General features: G+C 43.8%; 1 protein-coding gene across 2 annotated transcripts in view; it reads left to right on the top strand.

Annotated features, from left to right (window-relative positions):
- The window catches only part of fbln1 (fibulin 1), a 31,644-nt gene that overhangs the window by 9,078 nt on the left and 3,029 nt on the right, over positions 1-19,537 (top strand). Inside the window, exons 4-16 of one of the 2 annotated variants that reach the window (XM_037108265.1) lie at positions 128-290; positions 1,019-1,081; positions 1,170-1,256; positions 1,388-1,525; positions 1,627-1,764; positions 2,561-2,704; positions 2,798-2,923; positions 3,011-3,136; positions 3,707-3,826; positions 3,977-4,108; positions 4,205-4,328; positions 9,247-9,392; positions 10,906-11,046. In XM_037108265.1, the coding sequence (XP_036964160.1) occupies positions 128-290; positions 1,019-1,081; positions 1,170-1,256; positions 1,388-1,525; positions 1,627-1,764; positions 2,561-2,704; positions 2,798-2,923; positions 3,011-3,136; positions 3,707-3,826; positions 3,977-4,108; positions 4,205-4,328; positions 9,247-9,392; positions 10,906-11,046 (1,648 nt within the window). The other variant, XM_037108266.1, reaches the window with a different exon arrangement.

Below are 19,537 nucleotides of genomic sequence, written 5' to 3'. Positions count from 1 at the left end.
CGTTAGAGAGCTGAATCGAGAGATGATCTTTTTTCCCTCCAAGATGTTGTGTTTCTCTCTTGTGTATGCTAATGCATGCATCATGCACCAAAGGTTATCATGTTGTATTCTGTTCTCTGTTCTGCAGTTTTGCTGTAACTGTTGTCTTCTGGGGAAGGAAGCTCAGGCAAACGGTCTACCCTGTGACCATGACCTGTCTGTAGGCTCTCAGTGTAGCAAGGTGTCACGGGTGTGCTGCCAGGAGGGAGCCGCAGACAACCAGACCACACCCGCAGGACAACAACCTGAATGTGGGTGAAAAAAGCAGTACCATTTTTTTTTTTTTTTTTTGCATCAAACCTTTACAGTAAGAGTGGAAAATCTCCGCCCAGTCTCATTTAGTTTCTCAAATTATTCAAATATAAAGGAAGAATAGGTTTATGTGTTAAAATCAAAGCCCCACTGGTGTTGTCAAACATAAGCACACACTGCCCCCTGCTGAATCTACATGGTCAATGCTTTCTAGTCATCGCTTTTTAGCTTTCAGAAGAAGCACTGTAAACACTGATGACACGTTAAGGAGATATTCACCTTTTGGCTGAACGTGAGCGGGTCAGTTTCAGCTGATGGACGGTAACTCAGGAGCTGGCAGGGATTTAATGTGTTCCTTGTGAGTTCTCCAGCAAAAATACCAAAGATCTTCTCATTCCTAGCTGTCACTCTGAGATTATTAGTCCTATTCAGTAGTAACATTAGTATTTTTTAGGTTTGTACTGATGCAAGGACAAAGACATTTGATGATGTCCCCTGAGCCTTGAAAAAAACTGTATCAGACATATTTGGGCTTTTTCCCCCAGACATTTAAAAGACCAAACAGTTGTTAAATTGAGAAAGTAATTGGCAGTTTAATGAAATAATGAAAATAATCATTAGCTGCAGGAATGTATATGGGATTGCTTTTTTAAGACAGAGGCTTAGAGTGTGCAACAGCTGCATTAAAAACTGTACTCTATAAGGATGATTTTCTCCTCTTGCACAGTACCAAACAAGGATGAAACCAAGGAAAATGGAGAAGGTCTATTATTAAGTGATGAGTGCAAAGGTAAGGTGAAATGGCTTTTCTCATCATTACTGATATAAACATGCAAATGAAGGAACAAATCGTCAACACGTTTGTTTTTCCTTTGTAGGGAAATGTGCTCATAGCTGTGTGGGCAATGACACTTGTGCCTGTTTCAAAGGCTACAAACTCAAACCAGATGGAAGCAGCTGTGAAGGTAAAAAGTGCTCACCCCCATCTTTGAACTGTAATGGTTTTAATTGTCAAGTATCTACAACAAAAAAAATGTAATACCATATTGTCCCTGCTCAGCACAATAAGTGAATCTCTGCTTTCAAACACGCCCAGATATCAACGAATGTTTGCTGGGAGCCGCAAATTGCCGGGGAGGAGAGCGCTGCATCAACACAGAGGGCTCGTTCCGTTGCCAGAGAGAGGTCAGCTGTGGGACTGGTTATGAGCTCACTGACAGCAACAATTGCAAAGGTCAGTCAAACTCACCTCAGCTCTGCTCTGTAACTGCATGTCTGAGTCATGTTTGTTTACAGAGTGTTCAGTGCCTGTGTTCCTGTGATTTATTTACCCAGATATTGATGAGTGTGAGACTGGAATCCATAACTGTGGCCCGGAGTTTCAGTGCCAAAACACCCAGGGGTCGTTCCGTTGTCTCCCTAAATTCAAGTGCGGTCCCGGCTTTATACAGGACGCCCTGGGGAACTGCATTGGTGAGCACTGTACTAATGACAGCAGTAAGATGTGTGCATCTTGAAGGTGGTTTTTCAATAGGTCAGTAGGCTCCTCATCATTTTATTGGTGTTTTTGGGGTAACCTCAGACCTTCCATCGAGGACCACCATTTGGCCCAAAGTGTCACTCATACACATGGAACGATGTCAAAAATGTCTTTCTACAGAGTATTGTTATAGTGCGTGAATTATTTTAGAAGTTATGGGCCTTTCTGTCATTGGCCACCCGAGCCCAAAGGTATGAGCCCAAGCAAATACATTCCCATACATCTGACTTTAATGCAAAATACCAAGGGGTGAAGTGACTGACCAATAGAGTGACTTATAGCCTCTGGCTGCAGCGCTGATCCGATCTGATACGATACGATACGATACGATACGATACGATACGATACGGTGCGATGCGATGTGATACAATATACTTATCCCTGGAGGAAAATTTGTCTTTGACTGAAATGCTACGCACATGTAGCTGCTTTTACAGTGGAGATAGTGTGAAAACAAAGCTAAAGAAATGCATATTCAGTTATCAGAAACAGAATCAGCTTTACTGGCCAAGTATGTGAACACATACAAGGAATTTGACTTTTTTTTTTCTTTGCTCACAATGTACATAGACATAAGCATGAAAATAAACATAACATAACATAACAGACATTCAACTAGAAAGAACAAGAACAACAAAGAACAGTAAGTTAAAGTAAGTTATGTTGTATAAGATGAACCAGAGTGATTGTTCTGTGACTGAACAATATCATCTGTGTCTGTTTTTTCAGATATTAATGAATGTGTTTCTCAGACGGAGCCATGCCACAGAGGACAGGTCTGTATCAACACAGTCGGCTCCTACATCTGCCAGAGGAACTCTGTCAACTGTGGCCGAGGATACCACCTCAATGATGATGGCACACGCTGTGTTGGTACGGCAGAAAAAAAACCAACAACCTTTTTCTTGCAGCACAAAGCAAAGGAGGTACATTTGATTACGTTCTCTGTTGCGTTCCCCTCTGCAGATATTGATGAGTGTAAGGTCGCTGAAATGGTCTGCGAAGGTCATGGTTGTGTCAACCTGCTGGGCTCCTACCGCTGTGAGTGTGAGCCCGGCTACATCTTCAACAGCATCAGCCGGGTCTGTGAGGGTAAGCAGTTTCATCCTGCTCGGCTTTGTTGTCAGAATGTTGTCACCGCTGCATCTCACTGTCACCCGTTTTGACTCTGTGCTTTAGATATTAATGAATGCAGGCACTACCCCGGCCGCCTGTGCGCTCACAAGTGTGAGAACACTCTCGGATCCTATAAGTGTAGCTGCACCACTGGCTTCAAGATAGCTGCTGATGGCAGGAATTGTGACGGTAAGATAGATAGCTACACCAGGAGAGTTTCATCTTTATACACACTTTACTGTATGTGTTGTGTATATTATGAGTTATGCTGTCTATACAGAATATTCCTCGTGACTGAAACAACACAATCCCTCAGTCAGATGACCCTTTTAATTTTAATTTATTTATAAAATCCCACTTATCAGATATTGCCAGGCATAGGACTACAAACTACTTCTAGACTACTGTTCGATGTCAAAATGGCTGCTGTGAAAAAGGTCTACTGGGTGTGAATGTCAGGTGATCGGATGAGAAGAGAATGTATAGCGACCAGAGGGGAGTGGTAGTAGATGTGTTTGGGAGATGGGATGTGACTGGAAGGGGGGATCCACAGGCAGATTTTGGGTCCTGCACAAGGGTGCTGACAAATAATCATGGCCTTATCAGGTCGGACAGCATTTTAATAGTGATTCTGGGAGAAGTGTAAAAAACTGGTACCACTGGCAGGGGGAAAGAAATCTTTGACCACAGTGGTGCACTTCTCATTTAACTCATAGGCAACAGTTCGTATAGGTCTGTAATCATGTTGTTTCTGCGCAGATTTGAATGAGTGTGAGAGCAATCCGTGCAGTCAAGAGTGCGCCAACGTGTACGGCTCATACCAGTGTTACTGTCGCCGTGGCTACCAGCTCAGTGACATAGATGGCATGACTTGTGAAGGTAAAATCGAACAACTTTAACATTTCCTGCAAGGGACATATTTTATATCAGAAAAGAATTCAGCTCAATTTGTTCAGCGTTCGATAAGTTCCAGGTGCTTTGGCACTCTCTGGTTTGACTCATTCTCATTTGTCCCGGTGACATTTTTAGACATAGATGAGTGTGCCCTGCCCACTGGAGGTCACATTTGCTCCTATCGCTGTCACAACACACCTGGCAGCTTCCACTGTTCCTGTCCAATCAATGGATACACCTTGACTTCCAACGGACGAAGCTGCCAGGGTATGCTGTCCTTACACTGACGGTGCACATTGTGGTTGCAGACTTGTGTCAATTTACAGGAACGTTTTCAAATCACTGCTTGTCTTCTGCACCCAGATATTGATGAATGTGTGACAGGAACGCACACATGCACAGAGAATCAGAGCTGCTTTAATATCCAGGGAGGATTCAGATGCCTGTCCTTCGACTGCCCGAACAACTACCGGCGTGTTGGAGACACGTGAGTATCTGAATTGCGTCTCTGTTGCACACCCTGTTTCCGAACAAGGATGCATATTCAACAGTTTCAAATGTGTTGTTTGTGCTCATAGCAGTATGATAATAAATAGAGAGGCATAAACACTCACAGAGCAAAGGTCCATGTTCCTCACAGTCAAGTCTGAGCGGTCGTCCTACCGAGAGCTCTGAGTATGACAGTAAACGATACTAGGCCCTTTTAAACTGACCCTAATTCATACATATGGATCAAGGCACTGCATGTCCAGAATGCTCAATGCTGGAGCGAAAGTAGAAAAGATCCGGCTGTAGCATGAAATGCACATGGATATTCTCTCATTGGCTCAGTTACAGTAATGGCTGTGTATGACCACCCTGTTACGGAGGCCCCAGCGAGAGAACCTCTTGCATGATCCCACAGAGGGCACCGCGACTGGCCTATCAAGTGTAAAGACATTGCTGCAGACTGATGATCCTCCCACTGCATGCCATGCACGGCAAATGAAATTCACACCTGGTCTCTCTTTTTTCTTTCTCTCTCTGCCTGTCTTGTTCTGTCTTCTCCCGTCCTGCCCCCCCCCCCCCCAACCTTTCTCTCTTTGCAGTCGATGTGAACGCTTGCTTTGCAATGAGTCTGTCGAGTGTCTGGCCATGCCCCTGAGAATAACGTACTACTTGCTCACCTTCCCCAACAACATCCCCGTCTTCACCAACATCTTCCGCATGGGCCCCTCCCACTTCATGGCCGGCGATGACATCCAGCTCGCAATCACCGATGGCAATGAGGCCGGCTTCTTCAAGACGGAGCAGGTGCCCACTGGCGGCATAATTTCGGTGGCAAAGCTCATCAACAGGCCACAGGACTTTGAGCTGTCTTTGGAGCTGAGGTTGCGTCGCCATGGCACGCTCAGCATGTACCTGGCTAAATTGCTTGTGTTTGTTACCCAGGAGGAGCCCAGAGTACCTGACAATCCCCTGCTGGAATAAGCACAGGAGTTAACGTTTGGCGTACACAAGTTAATTACACTCTTAAAAAGGATGTGTCATTTTTAAATGCATTTAAGGTTCAGACCTACACAAAAAGACCAGTATTCACGTATTATAACCAAAGATCTTTTTTGTGTTTCTTTAAACATAACAACATTGCCAAACGAAAACTTCTATATAGATGAGAGGATATGATTTTACTCTGTAGATTAAGTCCACCGCAAGCAGCTGGCTAATATAGCTTACTATAAAGACTGGGATCAGAGTGAAGCAGCAAGTCTGGCTCTTCTCAAACGTAACCAAGTCTGCGACTACAAGCACCTCTAAAGCTCTCTGATTAACATGTTGTATGTAACCAAAGTGTAAAAACAGCAAGTCGTGGTTTTCCGGAGGTTTTTGTGTTAGACCATTTCTTGGCCGGGTATCGTAACTTCCCGGAGACTCCGCAGATTTCCTGGTAACCTTGCAGCGACGCTAGGAGATTTCTAATGAGAGTGGCAATGGATCCTCTCATTTTCAAGAAGGCGAGTGTTTCTATCTGGTAGAATGTAAAATTATTCACATTTTCAATTTACTGAATCACAACAAACAACAGACACACTCAGTCCTGGGCCTCCAGGGTCACTGGTGGTCCACCTGCCCTCTTTTTTTCCAATCAGCTATCCAGCCTCGTCTCCACCGCGTCAATTTTTGTTGTCATACATTAACACAAATATGACCGTACGACACTCAATGTGTGTTGAAGATGACACAACCTTTTTTTAATTAAGAGTGGATCTGACAAAACAAAGCAACACATAAACACAAAAGATCAGAGGCAAGAAGCACAGCTTTTTTAGTACTGTAGCATTTGACATAATCACCTTTTTTCACACTAGAGTTAAGGTTCATCATTCAGCTGTTTTAAAGTCGGTCTAACTGAATGTATCTTCTTGGGGGTTATGCTTTGTGATAGCCGCTAGGTGGCGTTCTAGGTCAGCGAAAATAATAAAAGGGTAACGACCCAAGTGTGCCTACAACTGAGTGTAATTTGATGATGGTTGCATGATAAAGTCTGACGTTTTGCAGTATTTTATGGTTTATGTGTTGGATGAACAGTTTTCTATTAAAATTGAAATAGAAATAACACATGTTCAAGTCAAATCCAGTTCTTGATAATGGTGCATTGTGGGGTTTTAATCAAATGCAGCATAGGGAGCAGCTGGAATGTGAGGCCAAATCACAGATGGAGGCATGAAGACTTCCTCGCATGGCGTCATATTACTATTATTCCAACAGCTTCAGTGGAGAGGGAATCTAATGATGCATGCAAATCCTCAAGAATGCATATATTTCAAGTCAAAGGTCGATTTCGAGGTGCCATTGATCAGAAACAAAGGTCGACTGACTACAAAATGTTGACACACATGCTCTTTTAATGCATATAAAAACACTACAAAATAACACGTTATTAAAAATGTTATTAAATAATGTTATTTTTTTTTTCTGATGATTTTAAACCTTTACGGAATAAGTAATATTTTAGTCTGGCTGAAAGAACACACACAAATGTCCCATCTGTGAGTAAAACCCTTCAGTTTTGTCCTATATGTGCGTACGCCTCAAATTTCATTATTAAGTCTGTGAAGTAATTCCACACCTCAAAACTCCAGTCAAAAATGGGCCGAATTGGGTCTTTGATTGCTTTTTTACTTCCAATCCCCAATTCACTTACCTTGCACCGCAAATACATCTTTCTGTGGCAGTTAGCTTTTTGCACATCGCTTTAGCTCCCATTACATTTTGGGCTTAATGTAAAATACACAGATTTCCACTGCAGACTGCGGGTGTAAACCCCAGAGCAGACAGATAATCCAAATGAAGGCTGAGTAAGTGACATGCGATGGGATGCAGTGGCAAAGGAGAGGGAAATGTGCACCAGCAGGAGAGAGTATAAATAGTTTGATGTGCTGTGAGGCTGCTGCCCGAGGGCTGTGGCTTATAATAACTGTAAATTCAGATGTCCTAGGTTCCTCCTGTCCTGAGCTGTCAGGCCAGCAAGGATGCACTTGGTCCCCAGTGGGGATATCCTTAAAATAAGAACATAGTGGTGCACAGAAGGTTTTTTCCTCCCCTTTGACATTGAGTTATGGGGCTCTGGGCTCTGGCCGGTGGTCTGAACAATTTGTGGTGCAGCAACATCACCGCGCACAGAATGAATGATGCCCTGCAGTGTTTGTGTTGGGGCGTTATCAATGTGCCGACTATAAATAATAATTACCAAAAAAATAAAAGGCCCTACGCTTGACCAGAGGACTTTCATCCAAAAAGTCTGTTTTTCTTTCTGGTCTGAAAGTATTGGGGTTTTTCTCCTGGGCCGGGCCACGTGAGGCATGGGGAGATGAAGAGGACGTGCATTTTGCGCATGCACGCTCACATACACAAGCATGTTTGCATGCACAGAGGCGCACACGCACAAATGAGCATACACACACACACACACACACACACACACACACACACACACACACACACACACACAGGCACATGCACACAAATCGGTGCAAACAAACCCATCACCTTAACGGACACATGGAGCTGTAATTAGCTCCACTTGCTGCGCCTGCTTTGAAGTGCCCATCTGTGTGTTAGGGGGCAGTTCACCCCGGTTCATTATCTTCTCGTAAATTTACTCTCTACCCCAACAGAGCTTTCACCTCATCCTCTAGAGCCCGGCTCGGGTCCTTCTGCAGCTCAGGCCGTGGTATTATAAACTAGGAGAACATTTTGTGGGTTTGGCCTGGGCCAAAGCAAAACTTGGACCCACCCGTTAATTGCTAATTACAAACCCCTACCCAGTGGTGGCTTGACTTTTTGTCAGGGGCTTCTCTCCTCGTTCTCCGTGGAAGGAGCCCTGCAACCCAAGCCGTGCCTGGGCTTTGAGCTGCAGCCTATAGGTCCCCCGAGGAACGCCAGAGATCCACGGCCCATGACTCACAGTGTGGCTATATGGCTGCCATGCACATTAACTGGACTTATACATGGCAACTTGGCTGTTTTCATAACCCAATATAGCTGTGTACTGACTTGTCTCCTTTGCGAAGTTGAATTTAACATCTTGAATGTCAAAGTCGGGCCTTTCATTTTGTTTCAATAGCTCTCTCATGATCACAAGTTCCTGGTGGCTTCAAAGAAAACTCTTGATTTATGAGGTTGTTAATGCCTTAGAAACATCTCTCAAAGTCTAATGCAGCAGGCAGGTAGTGCGATACTTCAGGTGGCGTTAGCTTTAGGAGCCAGCAGAGGCCCTCCATTCCCTCCGACCTGTCACTGATTAGTCTGTGGAATAAACAAAGCCCTAAATAATAGGATGAGAGCTGCCCCGGGGAGAGGCTGGGGAGTTGTCTAGTCATGTTGCTCACAATTTAGGAGTCTTTTAGAACACTCCCTTTCCCCATAAATCCTCCTCAAGAGATTATCTGATGTGAAGCCGGGGATGCTCAGCAAATCCAAATATTTTCCTGAGCAGGTTATGGATCATTCTCTGTGAGTGTAGTAATTCATTTCCCACACAGCTTGAAATAGTGCATCAGAAAAGCATCAATAGCAGCTCTAGTCTCCACAAGCTACAAAGTTTGGCACCGGCATGAGCTTTGGCCATTGTTGGTTTATTATTCTTCCAAGCCACACAGAATTTGATTGTTTTTGATGTTGACTGCTATATCCAGTATCCCTGCCGTCTTGTTCAGATATTGTTTGTGTAGCGGCCATTGGAGTTGTCCCACTGAGTTCTTGATTACGCAGTGGGCTGCTCCCAAGGATACCCTGTTATTGTGAGCTTTAGAGACCAAAGGCGGTTGACTCTGAAAGTCTTTATAAAGCGTTTACCTAAAGGTCAGAGGCCATGTGTGTGTTTCCTTTTTTTTGTGGGTGCATGTGTTTGTCCTCTCCTTTAGAGTGGCAAGGCTTCAGCGCTCTGACACCGTTCGCTGTATCAAGACCTGTCAGCCCAAAGACATCGCCTGCGTTCTGGACCCCACACATTCGGTGTCCCACACCTTCATCTCCTTGCCCACTTTCAGAGAGTTCACGAGGGCAGAGGGTAGGTACTTGCCCATTTTCTCTGTGAAAACTGATGCAGACATTTTTCTTTTTTTTTTTTTCTTTTTTTTTCATTTTCCAGATGGGATGTGTGAACAGGGGATAAAATACATTCATTTTTCTTTGGGGAGAGTTTCTTTGGGAATAAACAAGTCTAAAAAGAAATGCGTATTCTCTGTTTCACTGACTGAGATGAGAAGATTGATACCATTCTTCTCATATTTGTTGGGTAATTATGAAACTTTAGCCAACAGCTGTTTAGCTTCACTTTAGCTTTATAGAGTGCAGAAATTCGGGGGAAACATTGCCCTACACAGAGGGGTATCAACCTCCTTATTTAACAGTTGGCAGGAAACTAAATGAATGTCTATACCAAAATATTGGAATGTTGCTTTAACACAGTAGAGGGCAGAATTAAAAAAAACAAGGTTTCTGTTTTAAATGGGCTTTTGCTTAAATGCCTGATATAAGGTCTGTGGTCAACACAAGTTTAAGAGATGTTTCATGTTTTCTTCTACAGCAGCTGATCAATTCATAGTAAAGTGTAGTAAAGTTATTTACAGCCTCATGTTAGCTTTTTTCACCCCTGCTGGAAATCATAAAAGTAGTGTTCATCTTTGAAGACCGTCTTATTTTCTTCAATAATCCAAAATCCAACTCAAAAATCCTATTTTCTGCTAACCTCCCATCTTCTGGTCTAGCCTACGAGAATATGTCATCACTTCAGTGCCCTATGCTTAAAAAAAAAAAAAAAGAAGAAGAAGAAGAAAAGACTTATCGTATGAAATCAATTAAAATGTGTCCTTTGAAATCCCTCTGCATTTCCACTGACCCACAGAGGACCATATTTGAGGCTTCTCCTGTTAAAATCTTTGGAAACAACACATTTGAAGATAGTGTAATAACTTGTGGTTTTTTTAGTGTCAATGTGGTCCACAGCCCCTTGTTTTTTCTCTTGCGCTCTACTTTATTCACTTTATTCACGTACATGCACGTTTCCCTGCAGTTGTCACAATCCACATGACTACCTCTGACCCCCAAAATTAGCTATTCCATGACGCTCTCCATACAGTCCAAGCTTGGCTGGCCCGCACCAGACAGTGAGCGCCACGCTGGTTGAATGCGAGTAACCGCCGTAATCACACGCAGACAGTGACAGCTGACAAGCATCTATTGGCCGCCGCGCAGTGCATGTTTCAGACACACTCATGGTCAACGTCACGGGGAGTTAAGCTCTTGTCATATCTCATAAGCTCTGAGTCGGGGTGTTAAGGCCTCAAGGCCTTCCAGTTGAACAACAGTATCGAAAAGCGTCAACCTTCCTGTGACCTTCTCAGCATACAATAAACAGACCGTTCCATCTCCCATTTTATTGTTCTACTCTTGGAAAGGAAAAAAAAAAGAAAAGAGAAGAAAAGAAAAGAGTTGGCATAAGCTTGGCGGCACAATCCTAGTGTGATTATAAGGGTTTAGGCTCCAGAAGCTTTTTGTGTCTAATTGTTATCTTCCAACAGAAATTGTTTTCCTGAGAACCACGGTGCCGGCTTACGGGTCCTATCACTTAGGCAGTTACGACGTCAAGTTTGACATCCTGGACGGCAACGTGGAGAACGCCTTCGACATCACGAAGCGAGTAGAGAACGGAATGTATGTGGGTGAGTACTGGGATTTTGTGTGATGATGAACCAACCTACTGCCGATATTCGACAATAGCAGCTCTAACACGCAGCCTCTACCAACCGAGAACGTCTGTAACTGGAAATTGCATTTTCTTTTTTGACAAAGGAGGCGGTTTTTCTTTCCTAATTTCTCATTTTGAAATATGGATGCCTTTTTTTTTTCTTCTGTTTTTACAAATCAAACTCACATGTGCACATTGAGAAGGGGCAAAAAAAAGGAATCCCATGAGGAATGTCTGGACGCACTGACATAAATGCATCTGACACGTCCCGTTACGGTCTTTGCAGTGTGGTGGCATCGCGTAGCTGTCATCGTCATCAGCGGGGCTCTTGGTGTCTGTGTCTTTGGAGAGTTGTCCTCTGTGTGGCTCTCTGAGACAGACGAAGGCCTGTTTCTGTCTCACCAAATATTTGGCATCGATTTTCACAGTCTTGTGGTTAAACAAAGTACCATTTAATTCACTTATCTACGGCTATGCTTATTCCAAGCAGATCATTATTTTCCACAATAACTTATGGTGGTCTGAAAGTACAGGAAGAGAGTGCATAAATCCATGCGTGTGCTCACGTGAACGTATGCATGAGCGGTTGCAGTTGACAAGCACTTCATCATAACTACCTGTTCGCCGACCGCCAGCATGCAAAAAAAAAAAAAAAGAAGCCCCGTGCTAGTTCAAGTAGGAGCAGCAGATACCATCTCCAGTGGCGTGTAACAACAACACATGTTTGGGTGGAAGCCATTCCCATCTTTTAGTCTGGTGGTGACCCAAGGCTGCTGTATGCTTGTAGGAGAGCTGAACTGAGCCTTGGCCTCGGGTGGATGAGGGTGTTGTGGGCCCAAGGATGACACATTGTTGGGCCCGTCTAGGTGTTTTTGTTTTGGTTTTGGGTTGAGATGCAGGCAGGGTGGTAGTGGAAGGACACCGTCTTCCTCTTCTTCTTCTTCTTTTTCCCTTGCTGATGGATGAAGGGATGGCGTGTCACAGTGTGCACATGTGTCTCTGCAGAAAGAAAGGGAGAGAGGGAGGAAGAGAGTGTGCGACTGTCGACGGATTGTGGGCGCACACGCTCTCTAGTCCACTTGTGCAGGAACAGAGGAATGCTTATCACACGTACCCACACAAAGACATGAGAGAGAGCTGCAACAATTCACATAATTCACAGTTAAAGCAGTTATAATTATATTGTACTCCCTTATAATGGTATGTTTTTGTTGGAATGCATAATGGTGTAATTCTGCATGAGCGATAAGCCTTATTTTGTAATGCGATGTCTACTGAATGTGTCTGCGTGCGCGTGTATAAAGAGGATTTAGGACAAAATTCCCTGTTTATAGTGGTGCTCATTTGCAGGGGCAAGTATGTAAGTGTATGTGCGAGGGAGGGAGAGGGAATAAAGCGGCGGAGGGGAGAAAGACAAAGTGAGAGACTGTGATTCAATGAAAGAGGAAAGCGAGAGAGAGAAAATATGTGCAGAAGTAATCCCGGGCGCTTTGCTTCATGTGGTTAAATGTATTGTTCCATTTCCCCACGCTAGGCCTCAGTGTCTCGCCGAGCATTAGAGCACTTAAACTGACGACCACATGAAAGGCCTGTTTGTGAGAAGCCACTTCTCTCCCAAACCCTTTGGATGCTTATTGGATGCAGCTCTTGCATGTTAGCACCAGTTGCCCATCACATATCCAAATTGAGGCCCTGTGCACTGGAGCCTTCGGTCACTGACTGCTCGCTGTGAAGTGTGGCGTCCACGGTGTGATGAAGGCCCTCTTGGTTTTATTTAGTGGGTTGTGCTGCTGGTGCTTTGGCCCACAGATGCTGCCGTTGCGTAACCATTGTGTGAGGGCTCGCTGACGTGTCACTTAAGGAAGCTTAGTTTCCAGTATCTCCAGTGTCTCCAGCAGTGGTATTACAGCTTGGTGGGATGTGAAGAGTAGCAGACATTGAGGCTCCACTAATGAACAAGTGCGTGAACTCAAACTAACTTTGGCCATTATTTTTGGCCACTTTTTGTGTTTTTGAAAGGGACAAAAGAGGCAATTAGGAATCCCCAGAATCCGTCGCTAACGTGAAAAAGTGATTCTTAAAAGGTTTGATTGGCTGACACTCCTTTCCGTTCTGCTCTCCTACTCAATATTTCAAAACCAGTCAGCTGCACACAGGCACGCAGCGTTTGCACACACATATGCGCGCATACACACACACACACACACACACACACACACACGTACACATACATAGCCTGACAGTACACCAAATAGTGTAAGAGCTGCACCACTCTTTCCTAGTTCTTGGTCATCCATCACTGGATTTCCCACCACTGTCACATCTGGAAGACAACCCTGACAGCCTTATGCATCTGTGCAAACAGAGCAGGCCCTTGGTGCTTGGAAAACATGATCAGAACCAATCCAACACTTACAGATTCCCATGGCGACCACGGTAGCACACTGGCGACCACACAAATCCCTGCAGGTATGTACAGCAGATCCCCCAAAGTGATACATGCGATCCTCACGACAAAGACAACATTTGTGACACATCATGCGCATATTTGGAAACACAAACAGTGGAGGAATGCATTACTCATTCTGACGCCGACATCCACTTTGTGATTAGGGGCAGGTTGTTTGAATAGGGCTGAGAGTAAGATGATTGATTTTGGCAGTCGGCAGGTGGATGGATGAGCCCTCCCTTTGAAAACACTGGAAAACACAGTGGTCTCTGCTGGAACTGTAAGCCAACTCTAGGGCTATCTCTCTAACTTCTTACAAACTGCTGCTGGTTTCCCCTGTTTGATATCTGTCAGTGACATACATCATTGTGGGGATCAATATTGTCTTTGAACACTCCTCACCGAGGGTATCGTAGGCTTGTGTAGTGCTCTGAACATGCGTGCAGTCTCTCAGCTTTGCTTTAGAGGTTACTTAAAGGAGCTCTGTGGATCTTCTGTGTTCTGCGTGAAGCCGGACTATTAGTCTATGTAAACGGACTCCTGTTCTAAACTGGCGATAGCTTCTATTGTCCTTAGCTTCAATTGTAGCAGAGCGGAGGGAGGCAGTGAGACAAGGTGCTCGAAAACAAGAACATAATCTACAGTCAAGCCGCATTAAAGGTGCATTACTTAAGAATTTGAGGTGTAAAACATCCAAAAAGAATGTGAAGAAATAACAGATTTAGTGTAATATCAAAGACAATATGTATTGTGTCGCAGAGATACAGTATCTGCTGAAGTTAGCATGCTAACCAGTTAGCCCCTGGCCAGTTTGTACCTCAAGAGGTGATAGCCCTGAGGTAAACAACACCAACACTTCCTCAGCGCAATGAACGCACAGTCCTGGCAGTCAGTTAATACATCCGCTAGCTGCACTGTTGACTGAGCTCACTAGCTAATGGTAGCGTCAGTTAGCCAGAGTTCATGGTTACTCTGTGGATATGCTGCCCACTATTTTTTGGGAGTACGAATACGACATGTGGCCTTTTATATATTGCCACCTTAATCAAGTCGTCTGCAGGCTTGTACCGGTAACCGAGAGAGACGGGAAGGTCTCGTCTTTCATGTCACATTACAATCCGCTCACATGCAGGCAATAAAAATAAATAAATGAATAAATAAAAATAAAAAAAATGATTAATACAAGTACACTGTGACAAATTGTTACGTGGAGCCCCTTTAATTCTTGCTGAGAGTTTTATGCAGGGAAAATATGTGACAAACCACCAAATTACATTTCTTCCTGTCCACCCTGCAAAACAAGGAATTAACAAAAGCAACATGCAAATCTGTAACTTTGTGTCAAGACAAATTTGTGACTTGTAATTTTTCGTGACTGAGCCTGCTCGCTGACCAGTATCCATGTGTTGAAATCGAACAGAATTGAATTAGTAGCAACTCTGGAATCAAACAGTCAGCAGATGTTTAGTCATGCCTTAGATGTGTCCAAATGACTGCTCTTCATGAGAATTTATTTGTCATGGAAGGATTTCACTGTTCCATTAATCACTGCAGCCTGACTTAACTTTTCTTATTTATTTATGTTTAGAGAGCAACTATCTTCCTTTCATGAATTGTACCCATCCTCTGGGGAAACTGTAATCCTAAGACACTGCAGCGAAATTCCATTCATTTTTGAAATGCAGGTGGAAATGTGCCTTTGCGGTTTATATCATCTGCAGACAATAAATACTTTCTACACTGCCATTGGCACAGTGCTGGCAGCCAGTGGAAAGGCAGCCAGTAAGATGAATGGAAGAGGAAGTGGACAGTGTGTCTCTATGCAGGTAGTCATGGTCGTCATCCGTGAAGCCGTCCACAGTGGCTGGTGGAATGTGAGCTCACTGTGTGAGATATGACTACTTCAGAGCCAGTGGTGCTTGTGGCTCCGGCTTGTGGCTGCGCTAGTGAGGAGCTGAAGACAGCAGTGGAGATAAGCAGACAAACAGCTCCTCATGTTTGAGTGGCTGTCACTTGGATGAATCATGACATTGGCAGCGGCAGGCCCACCAGAGTGCACCGAGCCCATGAGGAATCCTTGCTTGTCCCGCAAGAGATTAGTACAGTACAGCTAATCAAAACAGGGTCCTCTCCACCCAAAAACCCCCATAGGGTGGTCCTCCACCATCAATGTACTGATGAACAGATAGTGGTGCAGATATGTCACGCTCGCCGAGACATACCATACACACAGTCGTAACACACACTGGTATGTACTCATATAATACATATTACTTGCAATAAAACTGCCGTAATATTTCATCACTTACACTTATCTCGCCCGGTCTGGTGAGCCATTTGATATATACTCCTCATTACTCTTTGCTGTCTGGCACTGTGATTTTAAGAAAATGTAACTTTGTTTAGGTGAGTTCACGAGGCTCACTTCACAAAATTAATGCTCGTGTATAAACATGCCAAGGGAGATAGTGAAGTACTTAAACAGCTTATCAAGATGCTGCGTACTTTTTCCGATTTATGACATGGATGGAGAAAATAATAAAAGAAATCCTAAATTAAAATGCAAACAGAGCAGGTATTCATCTCAAATCCTCTGCATTTAATCGACACTGTCCAGCCTATTTTCTGCTCCTTTGTTGTGGGCCTTAGCTTTGAAAGGTCACTTGTAATATAGTGCAAAGGTTGTGGTTATGATAATGGTGCGTGTTATGTCATCTCAGCTGCTCCGGCCCACAACTGCTAAAACAGAAAGTCCAAGAAAAGAACAAACCGATTCCCTAAGGCTACTTCGCAATGATGTCACTACCCAGCGAGTGACACGGTCCAACAATGACCCATGGGTCATTTGAGAGATCTGTAGCTATGACTTGCTGTTAATTGACCTTAAAATATCAAGCCACATACGCTGGCCTTTCAGAGCTGGGGTGGGCAGGGCTCCCACCCCCTCTTTGGAGTGGTCAGAGTTGTGTTTGGACAGCCTGACCTGACTGGTCATCTACGTACCAGTGACCAGGCTGTAAACACCAGATCCGGTCCCCGAGGGGCCTGTGCACTTTGTCCTCATACAGTGGGTTGTGTTGGCAATTTGAAGGGATTATATTTTAGCCATGCTGACGGGTTATCAAAACTGAAATTGGTTGCGTTGCTAATGGGGTAACAAGGGAGCTAGTTAGCAGTTGCTTTGGCATGCCTCCTAGCTTTTATGGACCTTTTGGAGGAAAGCAGTAAAGAAAAAGGATCTTTTGACTAAGAAAACAGTATTTGCTGTGTTTACATTGCTGCCAGCATTGCTCAGCTGTACATCAGCGATATGGTAAGATACAAAACATACCATAGTTAGAGCCATAATGATGGTGAAGAATGTCCTCCAGTACCCTCTTTGCATACTGGAACTTTGTACACCACCTGGATATTCTCCAACGGTTCCCCTGTAGTGAGCATGCATAGCGCCACAACCAGTGTGTCATTATACAATACTGTGGTGAGGCCAATGCATATTTTTCATTTGTCTCTGGTGTTAAACCCGTTCATTTTGGATTTTGTCATACACTTCCTCGCTGAGTTGTAGAAACCAGAAAACCCCGAAATTGTACTGTTTACATGTAACCCTTCAATATTGCAGCCGTCCTGGCCATGAAGGATGACAAATGCCTAAATAAATGCACACTGGTAGCAGTGTCTCTGCTACTCGTGAGCATTTACTCAAGGCTATTTTCTACTTAAGGGTCTACTTTATGGTGTGGCGGAATGTTCTGGAGAACGGACAGATTGCACAGCTGTTTGTTTGATGGTGGCGCTTCAAGCCAGCATAGTCACCTCTGCACCCTGTGGCAGATACCTCAGTGAGATGGAATGACACCACAAGCCTCTCCAGCGCTACAACTTGATCTCCTGCTTGGGGGCTTCAGGCCTCAGATGACATGACCTTGCAACCCAGTCATAGGGCAAATTGCTCTTTTAGAAAAACATCCCAGTGTTTATTTATGTGAATCTCAGGTGGTATGGTAGCCAATCAAAGTCAACCTGTTTTGTGGCTGTTGGATTTTTGCCTTACAGCCTGGATGAAATGTTAAAGATGAGTATGCGGTTGTGGTTTCACCTCAGGTTCACTGTGAGTATGCTGAGGCCCAGCTGTTAGCTGATGCTTTCCGCTCATTGAGGATACCACTGTGCTTTTGATGGGAAGCTTATGGAAACACAGAGTCACCATGGTCACGCACACTGACTTTAATATCAAGGTCCTTTGTGAAGAATTGGGCACATGAGCCCGTATTGCTATAATTCATTTTTTTTCTGGCCCTCAAGGTTGTGCAAGAAAGAATTACCAAGGCCTGAAAGTTGAAAAAAACAAATCACGACCGAAAATGTGATACATCTCTCCTTGTTGATATATTTTAAAAAAAATATTTTGTTGTGTTTGTAGAAATTATCTTTACATCCCAACAACAAACTATTAATCAAATGCATGACAAACATAACACAAATTAAAAAAAAAAAATAAGCCCATCCAATCTTTTATTCAAGCCTGATTGAAATGATTTCACTACACGTGCACGTGTTTCACAAGGCTCAGCAGATATATTGTTACAGCTATTAGCATGCTAGTCACATGAGAACGGCAGATAACTTACCCAATACTAACATGCTAGCTTGACAGCAATGAGTACTAACAAGCTAGCTTGTTGAAGGTAGCTAAGTAGCTGTTCACATATAATTTAGGTAGCTCATGTTCTTGTGTGTTGCTCGTGTGTGTGAGTGTCAGTCAGTTGGATCCTTTCAGAATTTTGCTTGCTCTATCTGGTTTCTTCAACCTTACCAACCCTAGCTTTAGGATTCAGTCCTTGGTTTGTTCTAACTCCCATAATGTGCCGGATTCAAAAATATAAGGTGAGAAAATGTGTGTTTATTTATTTAATTTAATTTAATTAATTTATGTTTCGTGTTAAGTTTCAACCATTAACAGTTAGCTCAGAGGAAATCTGTGGATTTAGAGAAAACATTGGGCACTGCAACGAAACTCTAGTTCCGAGTGCAGTCGTTCCGTCTGCATGTGCTAATTAGACCACAAACAAATATACAAAACACTAATTGGCCTCAGACACATTCCACATATTGCACTATTTAGATGTCCTGACTGAATTTTTACTTTAGACATGATGTGTGTCTGTTTATTAATGTAGTAAGACTGTTTAGCTTTGTTTCATAGAAAATAACTTACCCTCAGTTGACCCTCATTATGGTCCTTTTTTAGCTAAAGGCCACACTGAGTGCAATTAAAAAAAAATGTGGACTGAAACCCATTTGTCTTTGTGGTGGTCCATATTGTGCTCATAATGATATCTTGCTCATCTTCATTGTGTGGCTGCTCAACCCACAACTGAAGCTTTTGAACTTGTTTTATACACGGACAATTCATGAACCTGCTGAACTTTGAGTTTTCATTGGTCCAGTCAGAGTTCTTTGCCGTCTCGATTGCCTTAAATCTGAAAAAAAATTTCAGACCCAAAACAAAATTCAACTCTTTTTCCATGTCAGTTATTCTCTTAATGTTGTGGCTGTTGTTCAGTTTAAGCAAAGGTTAGCTCTTTTTGATGGCGCTGACGCTTTGGAAACAATAAAACCTTAGTCCCTGCTCCCTTCCATCGTGTGTCACTACGCAACAGAGTCCCAAAACACCAAAACAAAGGGGCAACCCTGGTAGAAGTGGGCCCCATTCCACACTCCTCCAAGTGCTTATCGCCAGAATCTGCTGGAATCTGTTGTGTGCCCACAGATCCGACTCGTGGACGGACGAGAGAGCAAAAGAGAGTGACAGAGAGAGGGAGACAGCAGTTCAAGCTCCTAATGCTTGCCCCTCCCAGAGTTAAAGATGGATTCCTAGAGGAATGCCTCCATGGCTGTATCGCGTGACTGCGACTGCTCCCCTCCATCAAACACATGGGACTCATTTACCCTTGTGGGCCATAGTGATGGTGCCACAAACACCCGGCCCCCTCAGGGAAGGAGGAGAGGGGAG

The sequence above is a fragment of the Acanthopagrus latus genome, chromosome 8, assembly GCF_904848185.1.
Source record: "Acanthopagrus latus isolate v.2019 chromosome 8, fAcaLat1.1, whole genome shotgun sequence".
Lineage (NCBI taxonomy): Eukaryota > Metazoa > Chordata > Actinopteri > Spariformes > Sparidae > Acanthopagrus > Acanthopagrus latus.
Note: the sequence above shows the minus strand (reverse complement) of the source record. Positions and strands in the feature narration are given on the sequence as shown.